At 43.4% G+C, this 12707-nt stretch overlaps 1 protein-coding gene and 2 pseudogenes across 1 annotated transcript; all 3 read right to left on the bottom strand.

Annotated features, from left to right (window-relative positions):
* Positions 1 to 435: 435 nt before the first annotated feature.
* On the bottom strand, positions 436 to 6703 carry LOC133921967 (NADPH-dependent pterin aldehyde reductase-like). Its single transcript, XM_062367097.1, has 5 exons — positions 6384 to 6703; positions 5238 to 5307; positions 4870 to 5063; positions 4617 to 4789; positions 436 to 712 (listed from the first exon to the last, which is right to left on the bottom strand). The coding sequence occupies exons 1-5, from the start codon at positions 6618 to 6620 to the stop codon at positions 643 to 645; spliced, it is 744 nt and encodes a 247-aa protein (XP_062223081.1). The 5' UTR covers positions 6621 to 6703; the 3' UTR covers positions 436 to 642.
* Positions 6704 to 7990: 1287 nt separating this feature from the next.
* Positions 7991 to 8949, bottom strand: LOC133923030 (zinc finger CCCH domain-containing protein 16-like; annotated as a pseudogene).
* LOC133921968 (zinc finger CCCH domain-containing protein 5-like) lies at positions 8607 to 10933 on the bottom strand (annotated as a pseudogene).
* Positions 10934 to 12707: the final 1774 nt, after the last annotated feature.

Below are 12707 nucleotides of genomic sequence, written 5' to 3'. Positions count from 1 at the left end.
TGGCAACATGTGGTTTTCAAAAACACAAGATTTTTTACATCCAAATACCTCCTAGTTTTCCAAAAGCAAAGTATTTCGTAAAACCATAGTATTTCTCCAAAACTGTTTAAAAAAAAACTTTGGAAGATTTTGCTACAGGACAGTTCAAAAATTTCTTTGTTGCAGGACACTTCCTACAGCAAAGAAATAAGTGTCCTACAACAAAGAAATGTTTTAACAGTGTCCTACAGTTCAAGAAAAATTAGTGTCCCCGGGCAAAATTTTTGCAAAAATAAAAACTTTGTATCCAAACAGGACCTTAAGGCCCCGGGAGTATCCCATTAGAAATTTCTACACTTCAAACAAACCATGAAGTTTTGGCATGCAACTAAGAAAGGATATCGATCCTCCCATTACACCAGCAAAACAACGCCCCCATCTCGCAGATCAAACCCATTCACAACAATAATACGAGATATTCTTAGGCAATACTGGAGTGTGAGTGCAACAATATGTGGCTAATGTTCAGACAACAGTGAGGGAAATCAGAGGGCAGACAAACATTATCACCTCTACTTTAGGACACCATAATCTTACAAAATCTAGAAGTCAAGCTACAAGAGAATCTGTCTTCGATTACTACAGTACAAATTTGTTACAGCATCATACAGTTAGTGAGGCACCGTTATCGTCTAGTGAAAGGGTCAGTATCATTGTAGCTGCCTTGGGTGCCCTGGAAAACAACAGAGATCAACTGGCTAGTTAAATAAGTATTAGTGATCACAAATTGCAACTAAAAAACAGTTGTTCAAGACGAAACGGTAACAAAACTACAGCATATCCCAATGTTATTGTAATTAACATCTGAACAACCTAAGTGTTTAGCACACAAAGCTACTGCTTCACAAGTCACAACAGCTTCATATTATAAGTTCACAATGCTATGCATTATACGCCAATTTAATAACTGGACAACAGCTTGGACGCTCGATGTGGCTACACTTTTGAATACAAAATTCATGAAGTTTGGCAATGAAATTGCACTGAATGAAAGACTACATGTAGTTTAGCTCTAATCTTGCAAATAATAGGTGGCCACTGAACATTCAAGCTTTCCAATCAATGAAAGCCATCGTGGAATACCTTCAGATTTCAGACAGAATACAAGTGGGGCCAGCTGTCCCATCAGGCCATGGTTAAGTTGTAGAAACACGGCACCGGATTAATGCCAGAAGGCTGAAGGTGTTTGACAGCATACACATTTGAACTAAGTGGCATATTTGGAGGATAGGAATAGACACATCTTTGAAGTCGCTGGTATGACTGCCGGATTGAGCATCGATGATAAAGGCAAACTAGAAAGGAATAGGCGCTTTTGAAATCATCTGCTGGAGAGAATAATCTTGGGAGGTCGATCCAGTAAAATGCTTTATGCCGTACTGGACCATAGGCTAATGTGTTACTCTGTATATGTAATTTCCCTGTCTTCTAGCATTTCTGGTATGAACTACCCTAGCAACCATCTCCCATGTAATCCTTTGTCTGATGCAACCCCTGTTTGTTCAGATTTTATTTTCTGTCCTGTCAATGAACAGTGAACAGTATCTTTGTCAAGGATTCGTTTCTGACAATGTGTTCGGAACATAACAGGTTACTTTCGTGAATTAGAGATCGAATATAAAGCGAGACACACGCGATGTATACAGGTTCGAGACTCCGGTTAAAGTAATACTCTCCGTCATGTGAGAATGGTTATGTTTATTCACTCGAGTACAGCAATATGGTTAACCTATTACAAGGAATAAATCGGATCTAATCCAACATAGGGCTAAAGTCACCGAGTTCCTTCTGTGTCAAGGTCCTAATACTTGCCTCGAGTAGCTAAAAAAAAAGAACCCGCATGAGATCTGAGTCCCCGCATTATATAGGGGTGATGTACCGCCTTCTATCTATCCGTAATCGATAGAGTCCAAGTAGATAAATCTGTTATTGATACTAATCTTCTCGAATTGGGTAAGCAATCGAGACCTTCCTAGTATACACCTTCTAAATTCCGGAAGTATCAGGTACCACAGATTCGGTTTTGTAATATCTAGACTTGTCAAGTATGCACACGACACACCCCATCCGTATATGGTACACTCCTTATACGTATATACCTTATAGTAGATATTTGACAGTAACCCCCTTAACTCTACTCAGCAGGGAGGATTTCTGCAAACGCCTACTCAGATACCGCTAAGTCCAAACTTGATCGGGTAAGATAGATCAAACTCACAATCGAAAGAATTGAATAAGAAGAGGCTCTATTCTGAGTATCGAGTGGAAACACTTTTGGGTCGAACGCTCTATTGTTATCCACACTCGAGACTCGATAAGAGTCAGTAGTATCAACTTATCAACATCCGTCTCTAAGTAAAGTTAAAAAAAACTTTCAAAGTTTGAAATAACTTATCAACATCCGTCTCTAGGAGCATTTAATGCTCGCAGAATACAGATGGACGTGCAGAGGTTCGCATGTCGTCATCATGCCACTTTTCACGTAGATCGAAGCATCATAATTTTTATCTAAAGCGAAAATAATTTTCGAATCTCATCTTGAGGTAAAGCCTATTTAATTACCTAAGGAGAGAACTTCACCGTCATTGCCTCCTCCGTAGTCTCGCCCTTCGAGTTCATCCATCACCGTTCGCCTTTTACTCAAAGACTTCATCTTTCACTTTGGATCTTATGACGAAAACTCTCGATTGCGCGACTTTGCCTTTAGGGGTGCTCAACACTATCTCCAACAAATTGCGACATCCAGAAGATTACGCCAAGTGAAGCAATTTTCGACCTTCATTTTTTAGGTTTAGTCAACGACAGCTAGAAGATGATTAGGGCCATGAACGGGCTCTTAATCGCCATCGAGCGAGAGCGTCAGATCAAAGGTAGAATAATTAACCCGGTGATCGGATGGTTCTATAATTTCCCATCACTTCCCTATGATGCGTTCTGGGTGAACCTGGAGGGGTTCGTAGTGCGCAAGGATGGAAAATTATTCCGAGGATGCCGTTCTTTCATCTTCAGATGACAAAGGGAGTGCACATTTCTCTTATCAACAGACCGCCACAGTGGTTTCAGATCTCTAATGACAAGTTTTGATGGCGTATTTCTAATTTTCTGGATGGAGTAGCTTTAGGGATCCATCGGGAGTTGTGGTGACATTGAAACAATCGATGCCCGAGTTTGAGATCTAGCAACTAGGTTTGAATGGTCCTCGATTGCTCCTGGTCAAATCTCGCACATTTTTCTTGAAGGTTGGCGAGCAAATTGATGATCCAGTCGAGAACAATGCATTGACGCCGGTTTCCCTCCACGCATTCAATGATGATATTTAGGAGCCACTAGAATAGGAGGTTGTTCCTTAGGCGAAAGAAAGATCAATTCTACTAGGCATGACCTCCGAAGCCGTACCATCAATACCGGAGTTACCAACCCTAGTCGAATTCTTAGCTTTCTCCTTACCACCGGGACGATTATGATGTGCTTAAAGTTTCCTATCATGACGAGGTTTCCAGGACCATAAAATCTCTTAGAGGAATTTCAAGTGGCGTTCCTGTAAATGGATATCACCAAAACCTTCTCCTTAGTCGAGCAGGAGGCTTTTGTTATGTTTTTGTCTGATGGTTGCAATGAAACATTGCTGATATTTTGTCTATCCAATATGTTATTGTCACTATTTCCTTATCGATGAAATAAAGTTAGCATGAGTAGATGCAATATTGATTTGTAGGCGTGTAGACCACCTTCAAGATTTATTGATCGAATATTCATTGATATCTGAAAACTCAACTAGACAAATTGTCAAATGCATGGCTCTCAAGTAACCACTCGAGACAACTATAAGAATAAAAAAAAGACTTAGTGTAAACAAAAAACATGATGACATTTTGCAAACTTTTACTTGCGTACTTGACCAACGTAAGAACATGAACTCGACAAGAAACACACATAGGATCGACTAGAACTTCAGAATCTTTTTTAGCTGTTAGGCGTGAGATGTCTGACAATCTCTAGTGTCGTTATGCTTTATTAGGTTTAGTTGTTCGTCATCAACCGAATATATACCTCTACTTGCTCTTATCCAAAACAGTCGATGCAAAGTCAGATAGACTTTTACAAAGGACATATACAAAATTTACGAAAAGTATGGTATTATTATGTAGCCCCCGACTCTATGGACGAGAAAATTAATCGATCTAAGTCCTGATGCTTGGCTTGAGTAGCCGAAAAAAAAGAATCCCTCCCCTCCCCCCTGATCTAGGTCCCTGACTTATATAAGGTTATATACCGCCTTCTATCCATCCGTAATCGATAAAGTCTTTCTTGCTATCCAAGTAGATAAATTTGTTATGAATACTAGTTTTCTCGAGTTGGGTAAACAATCAAGACCATCCTAGTATACACCTTCTAGATTCTGGGAGTATCAGGTATCGCGGATTCGGTTCTGTAATATGCAGAGTTGTCAAGTATGCACACGGCACACCCCATCCGTATATGGTACACTCATTATGCGTATATACCCCGTAGTTAGATATTCGACACCCTTCCCTCCCTGGCAGAAGTAGAACAAACATAGAGGAAAATAGGCTTACCATGTATCAGTTGTTTGGTATAATGCTGCTGAGCTCCCAAAGCATGAATGAAGCATGTCAGTATTGACAACACCAGGACTAAGAGCAATGGCTGCCAATCCAGGAGGCAGCTCCTTTGCTAAGGAGCGTGTCAAACCCTCAATAGCCCACTTCGAAGCACAATAAGGAGCAACCTGAAACAGAAGTATGCGATGAGTATTTCATATTAACAGAAATAAACCACTAGTAAGGAGCCAATGAATGCCTCTCCTACCTCTGCAGCAGCAGACCTTCCCCAACCAGAAGACAAATTGACTATAATCCCATGTTTCTTCTCTATCATAAGTGGTACAAAATGACGAAGTGCATTGGCTGTTCCCTTAATATTTGTATCGACAACCATATCAAATTCTTCTGCTGGAACATTCCATGTCTTGTTATTCTTGTTTATCGTACCAGCATTGTTTACTGCCACAACGATTCAACAATTAGATTCCAGGAAAAAAATCCTTTCAAATATATTTGGAAAGAGTGTACAAATATATGATTTCATAATGAACTTCGAGCCAGAGAGCTTTTCTGTTTATCTACTTCCAGATCAATTAAGTGCACGTTTGCATTTGAGCAGAAAATATAATAAACCTATTATATCTGGAACTTGCTTCTTTTCCACTGCAGCCTTTGCCAACTCAGCCATACTGCTGTCAGACCTCTACAACAGAAGCACCAAAACAATATTTGAGAATAAAATACAAAATTATTGCAAGCAAGTAAAAAAAAACACAATTCAATTTTTTTACGCTTTGTTAACAAAAAACGAAATAAATGCACCATTCATAAGTAAAGTATACTTAATCACTAACACCCGTGCCATGTTGTATTATTTTAACTCGAAGTAATATTCAGCAAATATTAAATAACACAAGCACATCTTTATAGTTTATATCATATGTGAATTCTTGATAAGTTGAAAACTAATTCTCCAATGGTGAAAATGCTCCAGCAACTCACGTATGCAAAAGCCCCGTCAAATAAGAAATCATGACAATATTTAGCATGTTTCGTTAATTCATGAACTCAACAGGCATTCAAATTCCTCAATAGCACCTGTCTCAAGTCTCAACCACCAAGCCAACAAAACTAATCAAGCGCCCTAACTAACGTTTTAATCAAAATAGCCTGAGCAGGATGTCCAAAGAGGCCATCAGCTGAGACATTAATCATCTCCTGCAGACCGTAGCATGTATCATATATCTAATTGCAAAACGTTGAGCAAAAAGAAATCATAGAGTATAAAAAATTACTGCACGCTAGCATGACTTCTGAATTCAAGAAGTAACCTCAAGTGTCCAAGCTATCAGTCAACAGTGAAATTTACCGATTTGCAAAACATTTGGCTAAGGTTCTAGCCAAAAGATACGGAAAGCACTGATTCCTCCCAATTGGTTGGCTCAAGTATATAGCAGCATGAATCTAAACCTAGGAAGTGAAGCTTGGCTGAAACTTCGAACAAAAATGCGGCAGCTAAATCCCAAACCATAGCAGTAGTTGTTGATATTGTGTCAGTAATCTAATCTGAAGTCTTCTGGTTTGTGGTGGTCAAGCCCGCGTTTGCATACGCAACTCTCCTTCGTGTGTTCTCGAGGGGGGAAAAAAGAAGCAGTAGACGAACCCCTCCGGGGAACTGGAGAAACTAGGTCTCCACCTCACGCCCTAGGAACTAGAAAGCAGCACGGTATTTAACTCTCTCAAATTATTCTTATAGGAGCACAAGCATCGGCGCCTTACGACGTCAGCGACGGTGAGGAAGTGGCGCGACGGGGACGTGATCTCGGCCTCGAGCGAGCGGACAAGCTCGGCGGAGCGGCCGCACCCGACGACGGCATGCCCTCGCCGCGCGAGTTCGAGCGCCAGCGCGCGGCCAAGTCCGCGGCTGACCCCCGTGATGAGCACTGTCCTGGGCCCCGCCGCCGCCCGCGCCGCGGCCGCCGCGCCCCCTCCGCCCTTGGCCGCCCCCGCCGTCATCCTCCTCCTCGCTCGCTGCGCCGCACGATGCTTCGAGTGGTGGAGCCAGGAGCTCGTGCTTCTAGATGTTTTCCTTGCGCTCGGCTCATAGGGCGAGGCTCGTTGTATCTAGGCTCATTTGGGTCGGCCCAACAATGGTTGGGACCATGGTCTATGGGCCGAGGAGAGCATGTGAGGGCAGCCCACCCGCGGCGCCGTCTCTCCATATGCCTGCGGTTGCTATCTTCCGCACCGCAGCGACACCTGGGCACCGCGCCGTCGTTTGTTTCGGGGTGGGGGTGGCTTCCGTTTCGAGAACCTTCCCGATCCCTCTCGCCGCCGCCGCCGCCACCCTCGCCTCTAAGGAAGACTCTCTTCCCTCCCTTTCTGTCCATGTTCTTCTGCTCTGCCACCTGTGATCCCTCGGTTCGTTAGCCCTTGCGTATACAGTGGAAAAGTTTGCCTTTTTTTCGCTCGGTCGTGGTGCTGCGCGGCATGTTTCTTGTATTCTGAGTCCTCGTATTGGGCTGTGATATGATTTAATCTGCTATGGTTTCCTGGGTTCTTATTGTGCCGCAAGAATACATTTTTAGAGTAGAGGATAGGGGTGTATCCCTGCTACCTATGCGAAAAACGTGGCAATTTTGTTTGTCTTGCATTCGCGATATTATTAAAAGCAAAGGTACTGTTTTTTGACGAGTAGGAATTGTCTTAATAGGAGATGGAACAATGGGGTTTGCGAATTGACTTTATTGAACTATGATAGGATGAATGAATTGTGTGATGTAGCTTTAGGCAGTGAGTAGCTTTATAGGATGCTACATTATCGACATGTTTCTTCTTTGTTTCACTAACCCCACCTCCCAAAAAATGTAAACTGCAGAGGCTGATTGTTTCCTCATTTCTTTGTGGTTTCTCACTTTTAAACTTTACGTTTTGATGTTTCGTGGTCTCTATCATAATTGGGTGGCATGTTGAATGCATTTGTTTGCAGCTAAGCTTGGTGTCTTAGAACTGATCAACCATGTTCAAGAAACCTGTGCTTTGAAACATTCTCCTCGCTGCTTCTCGATCACGACTCCCTGCATCATAGCTCGAATATCTAGCGTCTGATTCTTAAGTATCCTCCTCAGTGTCGCTGTGCTGCCGGTTTTCACTGTAACGCTTCCTTCTACTCTTGTCATTCTTTGTTCCCTACTTCGGTGTTCTACTAACTGACCTCTGAAACTATCTCTAACGATTTTCCTTCAGGGTCCAGAATCCCTTCACGACGAAATTTTCGTTCTCTTCAACGCTCCAACGATTTCCCTTCACGGTTCCCGTCACGAAGAGATTCCCAAGATCATTCCCTCCGGAACGGAATTCTCTCTCCTTTCCCTTCGTGATTCCCCTCAAAAGGAAACTATTGAAGATGAGAGAAAATAAAGAGAATGAGAACAGAAAAGGGAATCGAAAAATGAACGAAATGAAGAGAATATGATTGGAGCCCCTAGCGCATTTATTGCTGGCCTCTGATATCTCTCAACATCTGAATCGACATCGCTATTTGTGACTACCGACCTATCATCAGAGCCATCAGGGTGATCCTTGTCCTTTCTAGATTTGTGTCTTCCACCGTATTTCTCGTCATAATAGTCATCTTCTATGTAGCGACTCGAGCGTCTTCTAGTGCTGTGCTCTTTTCCAATTGATTTGTGCACCGTAGAATAGCGTCTTTCAAGTTTGGGGTCCTCCGAGGATTGCCTCCTGCTCCTTCTGTGATCATCGTACCTGCTAGTGGACTTGCTGCCTGAAGGGTTCTTGCTGTTGTCTGCATCAGTATAGTCTGATGGCCAATCAGAAGATACAGGCTCCAAACTTCCTTGCTAATCAGACCTGTGCTTCCTAGACCTATTTGTCACCGTCTCTATTTCTTTCTTCATGCGTGTGTTTATGGGACTTTCATTTTCCATGGTGGAAGAGAATTTGCCAGTATTTTCTTCAACCTCCCTGCTTCTTTGCTTATCTGCTGCATATGGATCTCTTCTATGTCGACTATGCTCATACTTCATGCTCTGGCTACCGCGTTCTTCCTTAGAATGGGAATAATCTCGTGAAGAGTGACGTTTATGTGCATCTTTGTCCCTAGATCTTCTTGAAACATACCTATTGAACCAAAATTATAATCTTAGGCATATTTTATCCTATACTAGCTACAACCAAACTGCACAGGTAAAATGATTAAAAGATAATTGAGCATGTACCTATCACCAGAACTTTGCAGCCTCTTTCTATCTGAACCTTGTGACTGTTCAAAATCTGGGGTATCACTCGCCTTGGTATCGGCTGAGGGACCAAAAAGAGCAGCCATCTTCCTAATCCAGTATTTTTGGGGGTTTAAGATTGTCCCAATCAGACCACTCATAATCTCCTCCAGGGTTGCGAAAGCAATGAATAAAATTACAAGCAGCTCCATGTGAGCATGTCTGTGAAACAGGAGGGATGAAACAAGCACACATACAATATTAGAGAAATTATGAGCTAGTTTCTCGAAATCCAGAGAGTATGATCCTTTTGCACATATCATTGCTAAAAATCCAGAGAGTATGAAACAATAACACGTGCATTACTTTAACAGCATGACAGCATGTAAGGGTGATTGCAAGAGTTATCTTTAGCACTAAAATAAAAAAAAATGCAAATGATTGCAAGAAGTTTGTTATTTATACATGTGGTTGCTTATACAATGTTACAGGTTATGTTATCATCAGCTCGATTTAAGCATCGAATTATCAACTTAAAAATTAAAATGATATTGCCCATGAATCTAAGGTCGATAATTTCTAAAACACAAACAAATAATAGTTCCAGGATACCGATTTATTCACAGGACATTGTCCTCTAACAAACCTCAAGCCCTTCATCTTGTTCCATTGCAAGGCCTGGACCACTATACATGTTTTTCATTAGCAACGTGCATGATTATTTAGGATAAAATGAACCCTGCTGCAGCGCACTCCAAAGCGACAAGCCCCTGTCTTGAGGTGAAATGGATAATTGGCCTTATCCTACAAATAAAATCAATAGGAAATTTACATAGTCGCAGAGGAACGTCAACGTGTTGTATTTTCTCTCCCCTGTTGCAAAAGAACTATAAACGTACATATTTCCTATCCTAACAAAAAGAGAACGGTGGAGCATGCCTGTTCTGTTCCAAAATTTGGAATCTCTTGAGGAACTTTCTCGAGTGCTTCTTGAGCAGACAAGGAGGGTTCGCTCCTCTGGGCAACAAAAGCTACAGACTGTGGTGGGAGTGGATTTGATGTAGGTCTATCTTTCTGCAAGACATGCAGTGAAACCATTTCAGACAATATGTTAAAAATATAACCCAAGAGCAGCCATAGAGAGCTGAGAAAACTTTATCACAAACAGAATTGTGACCTCCTGAATTGGTGGTTTTTTCTTGACCCCCTTTGGTGTTTTAACCTTTTTCTTCTTCACAATGATCTCATTTCCTTGCCATATGATCTCCACCGGTTCATCTTCAACATATTCCCCTTCACCATCTTCTTCTGACTCGTTTCCGTGAGCATCTTTAGACTGCAATAGCCAAGATAAAATTGTGATCAGACATCTATATTAGCCGTCTATCCAAGTTAATTTCCAAAACATGCAGTAGCCAATTCATAAACAACATCTGAATTATACCAACTAGTACAACAATGCTGATGAAAAACATTCAATAGATGGATTGGAGCAACCAAAACCACGTATATCTAGAGGACAGAATCAACAGACCCAAATGCAAGATACGGATCTGCCTGCTTATACACTACAGAGGAGATAGGTACTTGGCATTCGCGATGAATAGCAATTACAAACACTGCACAGCTCCGCATAATGAAACACATGCGTCCTATTGCCCCATAAGGCTCAAATTAGCAAAATTACAAGTCAGGCGTGCAAGCTGATCACAGCAATAGAAAGGAGCACTTGCATGGACTATAACTATGCAAACAATTAGCTAAAAATCGAAACAAAGCAACAGTTCACTGTTGAAGCTAAGAAATTAGGGAAAAGGGCGTGGAGAGAAACCTTCTCCCGAGAAGGACTCTCCGCAGCCCTCGCCTCCGCTTCCTTTCGTTGCTGGAAAAGGGCGCGGCGGCGGCCCGGAGCCATCGTTGCTCGGCCTCCTCGAAGGCGCGGCGCGCGCGCTCGGAATCCGCAGCTGCCTCGGCCTCCTCGACGGCACCGCCATGGCCGCCGGTAAGGGAAGCTTCTCGATTCGCTCGCTCTCGCCTCGCGTTAGCGGTCCGTCTGGAAGACGGCGCCCGGATGGGCATGGGCGTGGGCGCGGGCGCGGGCGCGGGCGCAGGCTTCCGAGTTCGCGAATTTTTTTATCTTTATATTTCGAAAATAAAAAAATGAAAAATAAGTGTCCGTTTGTATAAATTAAAAAATAGACTATTATTGCCATTTTTATTTTCGAAATATAAAAATAAAAAGCTGCTGAGTTCGCTGAACGGTGGGCCATCTCTTTCATCAATGAGAACGATTGGGCCTAATTATTTCACATTACGAGGCAAGTCTCTAATAGGCTGCTCACTAGTGTATGTGGGATTGGATTTGAAATATCCAAAGTCCAATTGGACATTTCCTTCTTGGATTCTATTGGATTGGATCTATTTGGATTTTGGATATATATAGACAAGAGGATCCAAAATTAATATGGATATTAGATTGTACATGAGGCCAAAATTTGGATCATCCACCATCAATTGGACTGACCCATATTCTATAGCAGAACCAATCGAGCTTGGAGTGGCGGGCGGCAACGATGGTACTAAGCATGGCCTCATAAGACGTCCGCGCAGCGTGCCACCACCACCCCAAAAAAAAACAAGGTGCAGACTCAGTGGCCTTCTCCGTGACGACGACATCAAGATTGGCGGCCGCTGGCTAGGCCACCTACATGAACTGGTCAATGTTAAGCCCCACGCGCGAGGGCTTTGCCAAGGCTCCCCACGTCACTAGCCATGGTTGCCGGCGCCCACGAAGTGCGCGGAGCGATGAGGGCTCTCCCAGCGCGTGACACTGGGTAGGATGAGGCCGCGACGAGCATGCCCTGCTCCGGCTGCGTCGTTGCTGTGTTAGGGATCTGTCGAGCTAAGAATCCGAGAGAGATGGCCAGGCACACGGGTACTCGTCGTTACGTATGTAGTAGTCTGCGATGAAGTCCACAATTACGCACCCTTGACTTTAGAACCTCTGAAACTCAGCGACGTCGAGCGGCGGTTGGCTGAACGGAGGGCGCGAGCCTTGGACAACACCTCCCCAACTCGATCGCCTCCACCCTTGATCGATTGATTCACACAGGCGAGATCTCTCTCCATTGCTCGTGGTAGCTCCCCTCAGATTCGGTGGCAGCGACAGAAGCAATAGGGAGAGTGAGACTGGCGAGGCTCGTGCACGACACGCAATGACACGATTGGTTGTGGTGGCAAGGGAGGAGGAGACCGCTTGGACGACAAACGAGATGGAGAGGTCGTCTGACAACCGGTGCGTATAGCCGGAACTGGTGCGTACAACCGGCTGTTTGCTATGCGAGCAGAACTCCTACGTCTCTCCGTAACCCAGATTGAAATGCATGATTATTGGATGGACCATTTGGACTTAAGTGTAGTTGGGTTGGATTGGATGCCACATACTTCATATGAGTTTGGATTGGACTGCTATTTGGATTTGGATGCCAGTCCACTCCCACCTTTACTCGCTGGTTAATCGAGATCTGCTCGTGATTGGAATAGAGATTTTTCTTCTTCTTCTTCCTAAAAGAAAAAAGAAAATAAATAGATATTTTCCCCTGAAAAATCGTAAACTGGAAGCCTAGCTTAAACCGGGTTTGTCCTAGCTCTAAGCGAAAGTATAAAAGAATAGAAAATGGCGTGGCTCTCTGGTGTTTGCAGACTGATGTCTGGTGGGGGCTAGAGTCAACAACCCGACGCGTGTTGTCTGTGTGCACAAGTGGAGTGCTGCGTCGTTTTACAGGGTTTGTCTCCCCGCCACGCCTCAGCTACCCACCGTCCGCCTCAAGCGGCCCGGCCCCTGGAAAAGTGGAAATGAATGCTG

This window comes from Phragmites australis, chromosome 6 (genome assembly GCF_958298935.1).
Source record: "Phragmites australis chromosome 6, lpPhrAust1.1, whole genome shotgun sequence".
NCBI lineage: Eukaryota > Viridiplantae > Streptophyta > Magnoliopsida > Poales > Poaceae > Phragmites > Phragmites australis.
This window is presented reverse-complemented; position numbering and strand designations above follow the sequence as displayed.

What these genes read in the sequence shown, in the direction of transcription:
- LOC133921967 (XM_062367097.1), bottom strand. Translation starts at nt 6,620, where the DNA reads ATGACGGCGGGGGCGGCCAAGGGCGGAGGGGGCGCGGCGGCCGCGGCG. An exon ending in TCCTCACCGTCGCTGACGTC is followed by an intron (nt 5,308 to 6,383) that starts GTAAGGCGCCGA and finishes CTTCTGTTGTAG; the next exon opens with AGGTCTGACAGCAGTATGGC. An exon ending in GAAGGTCTGCTGCTGCAGAG is followed by an intron (nt 4,790 to 4,869) that starts GTAGGAGAGGCA and finishes CTTCTGTTTCAG; the next exon opens with GTTGCTCCTTATTGTGCTTC.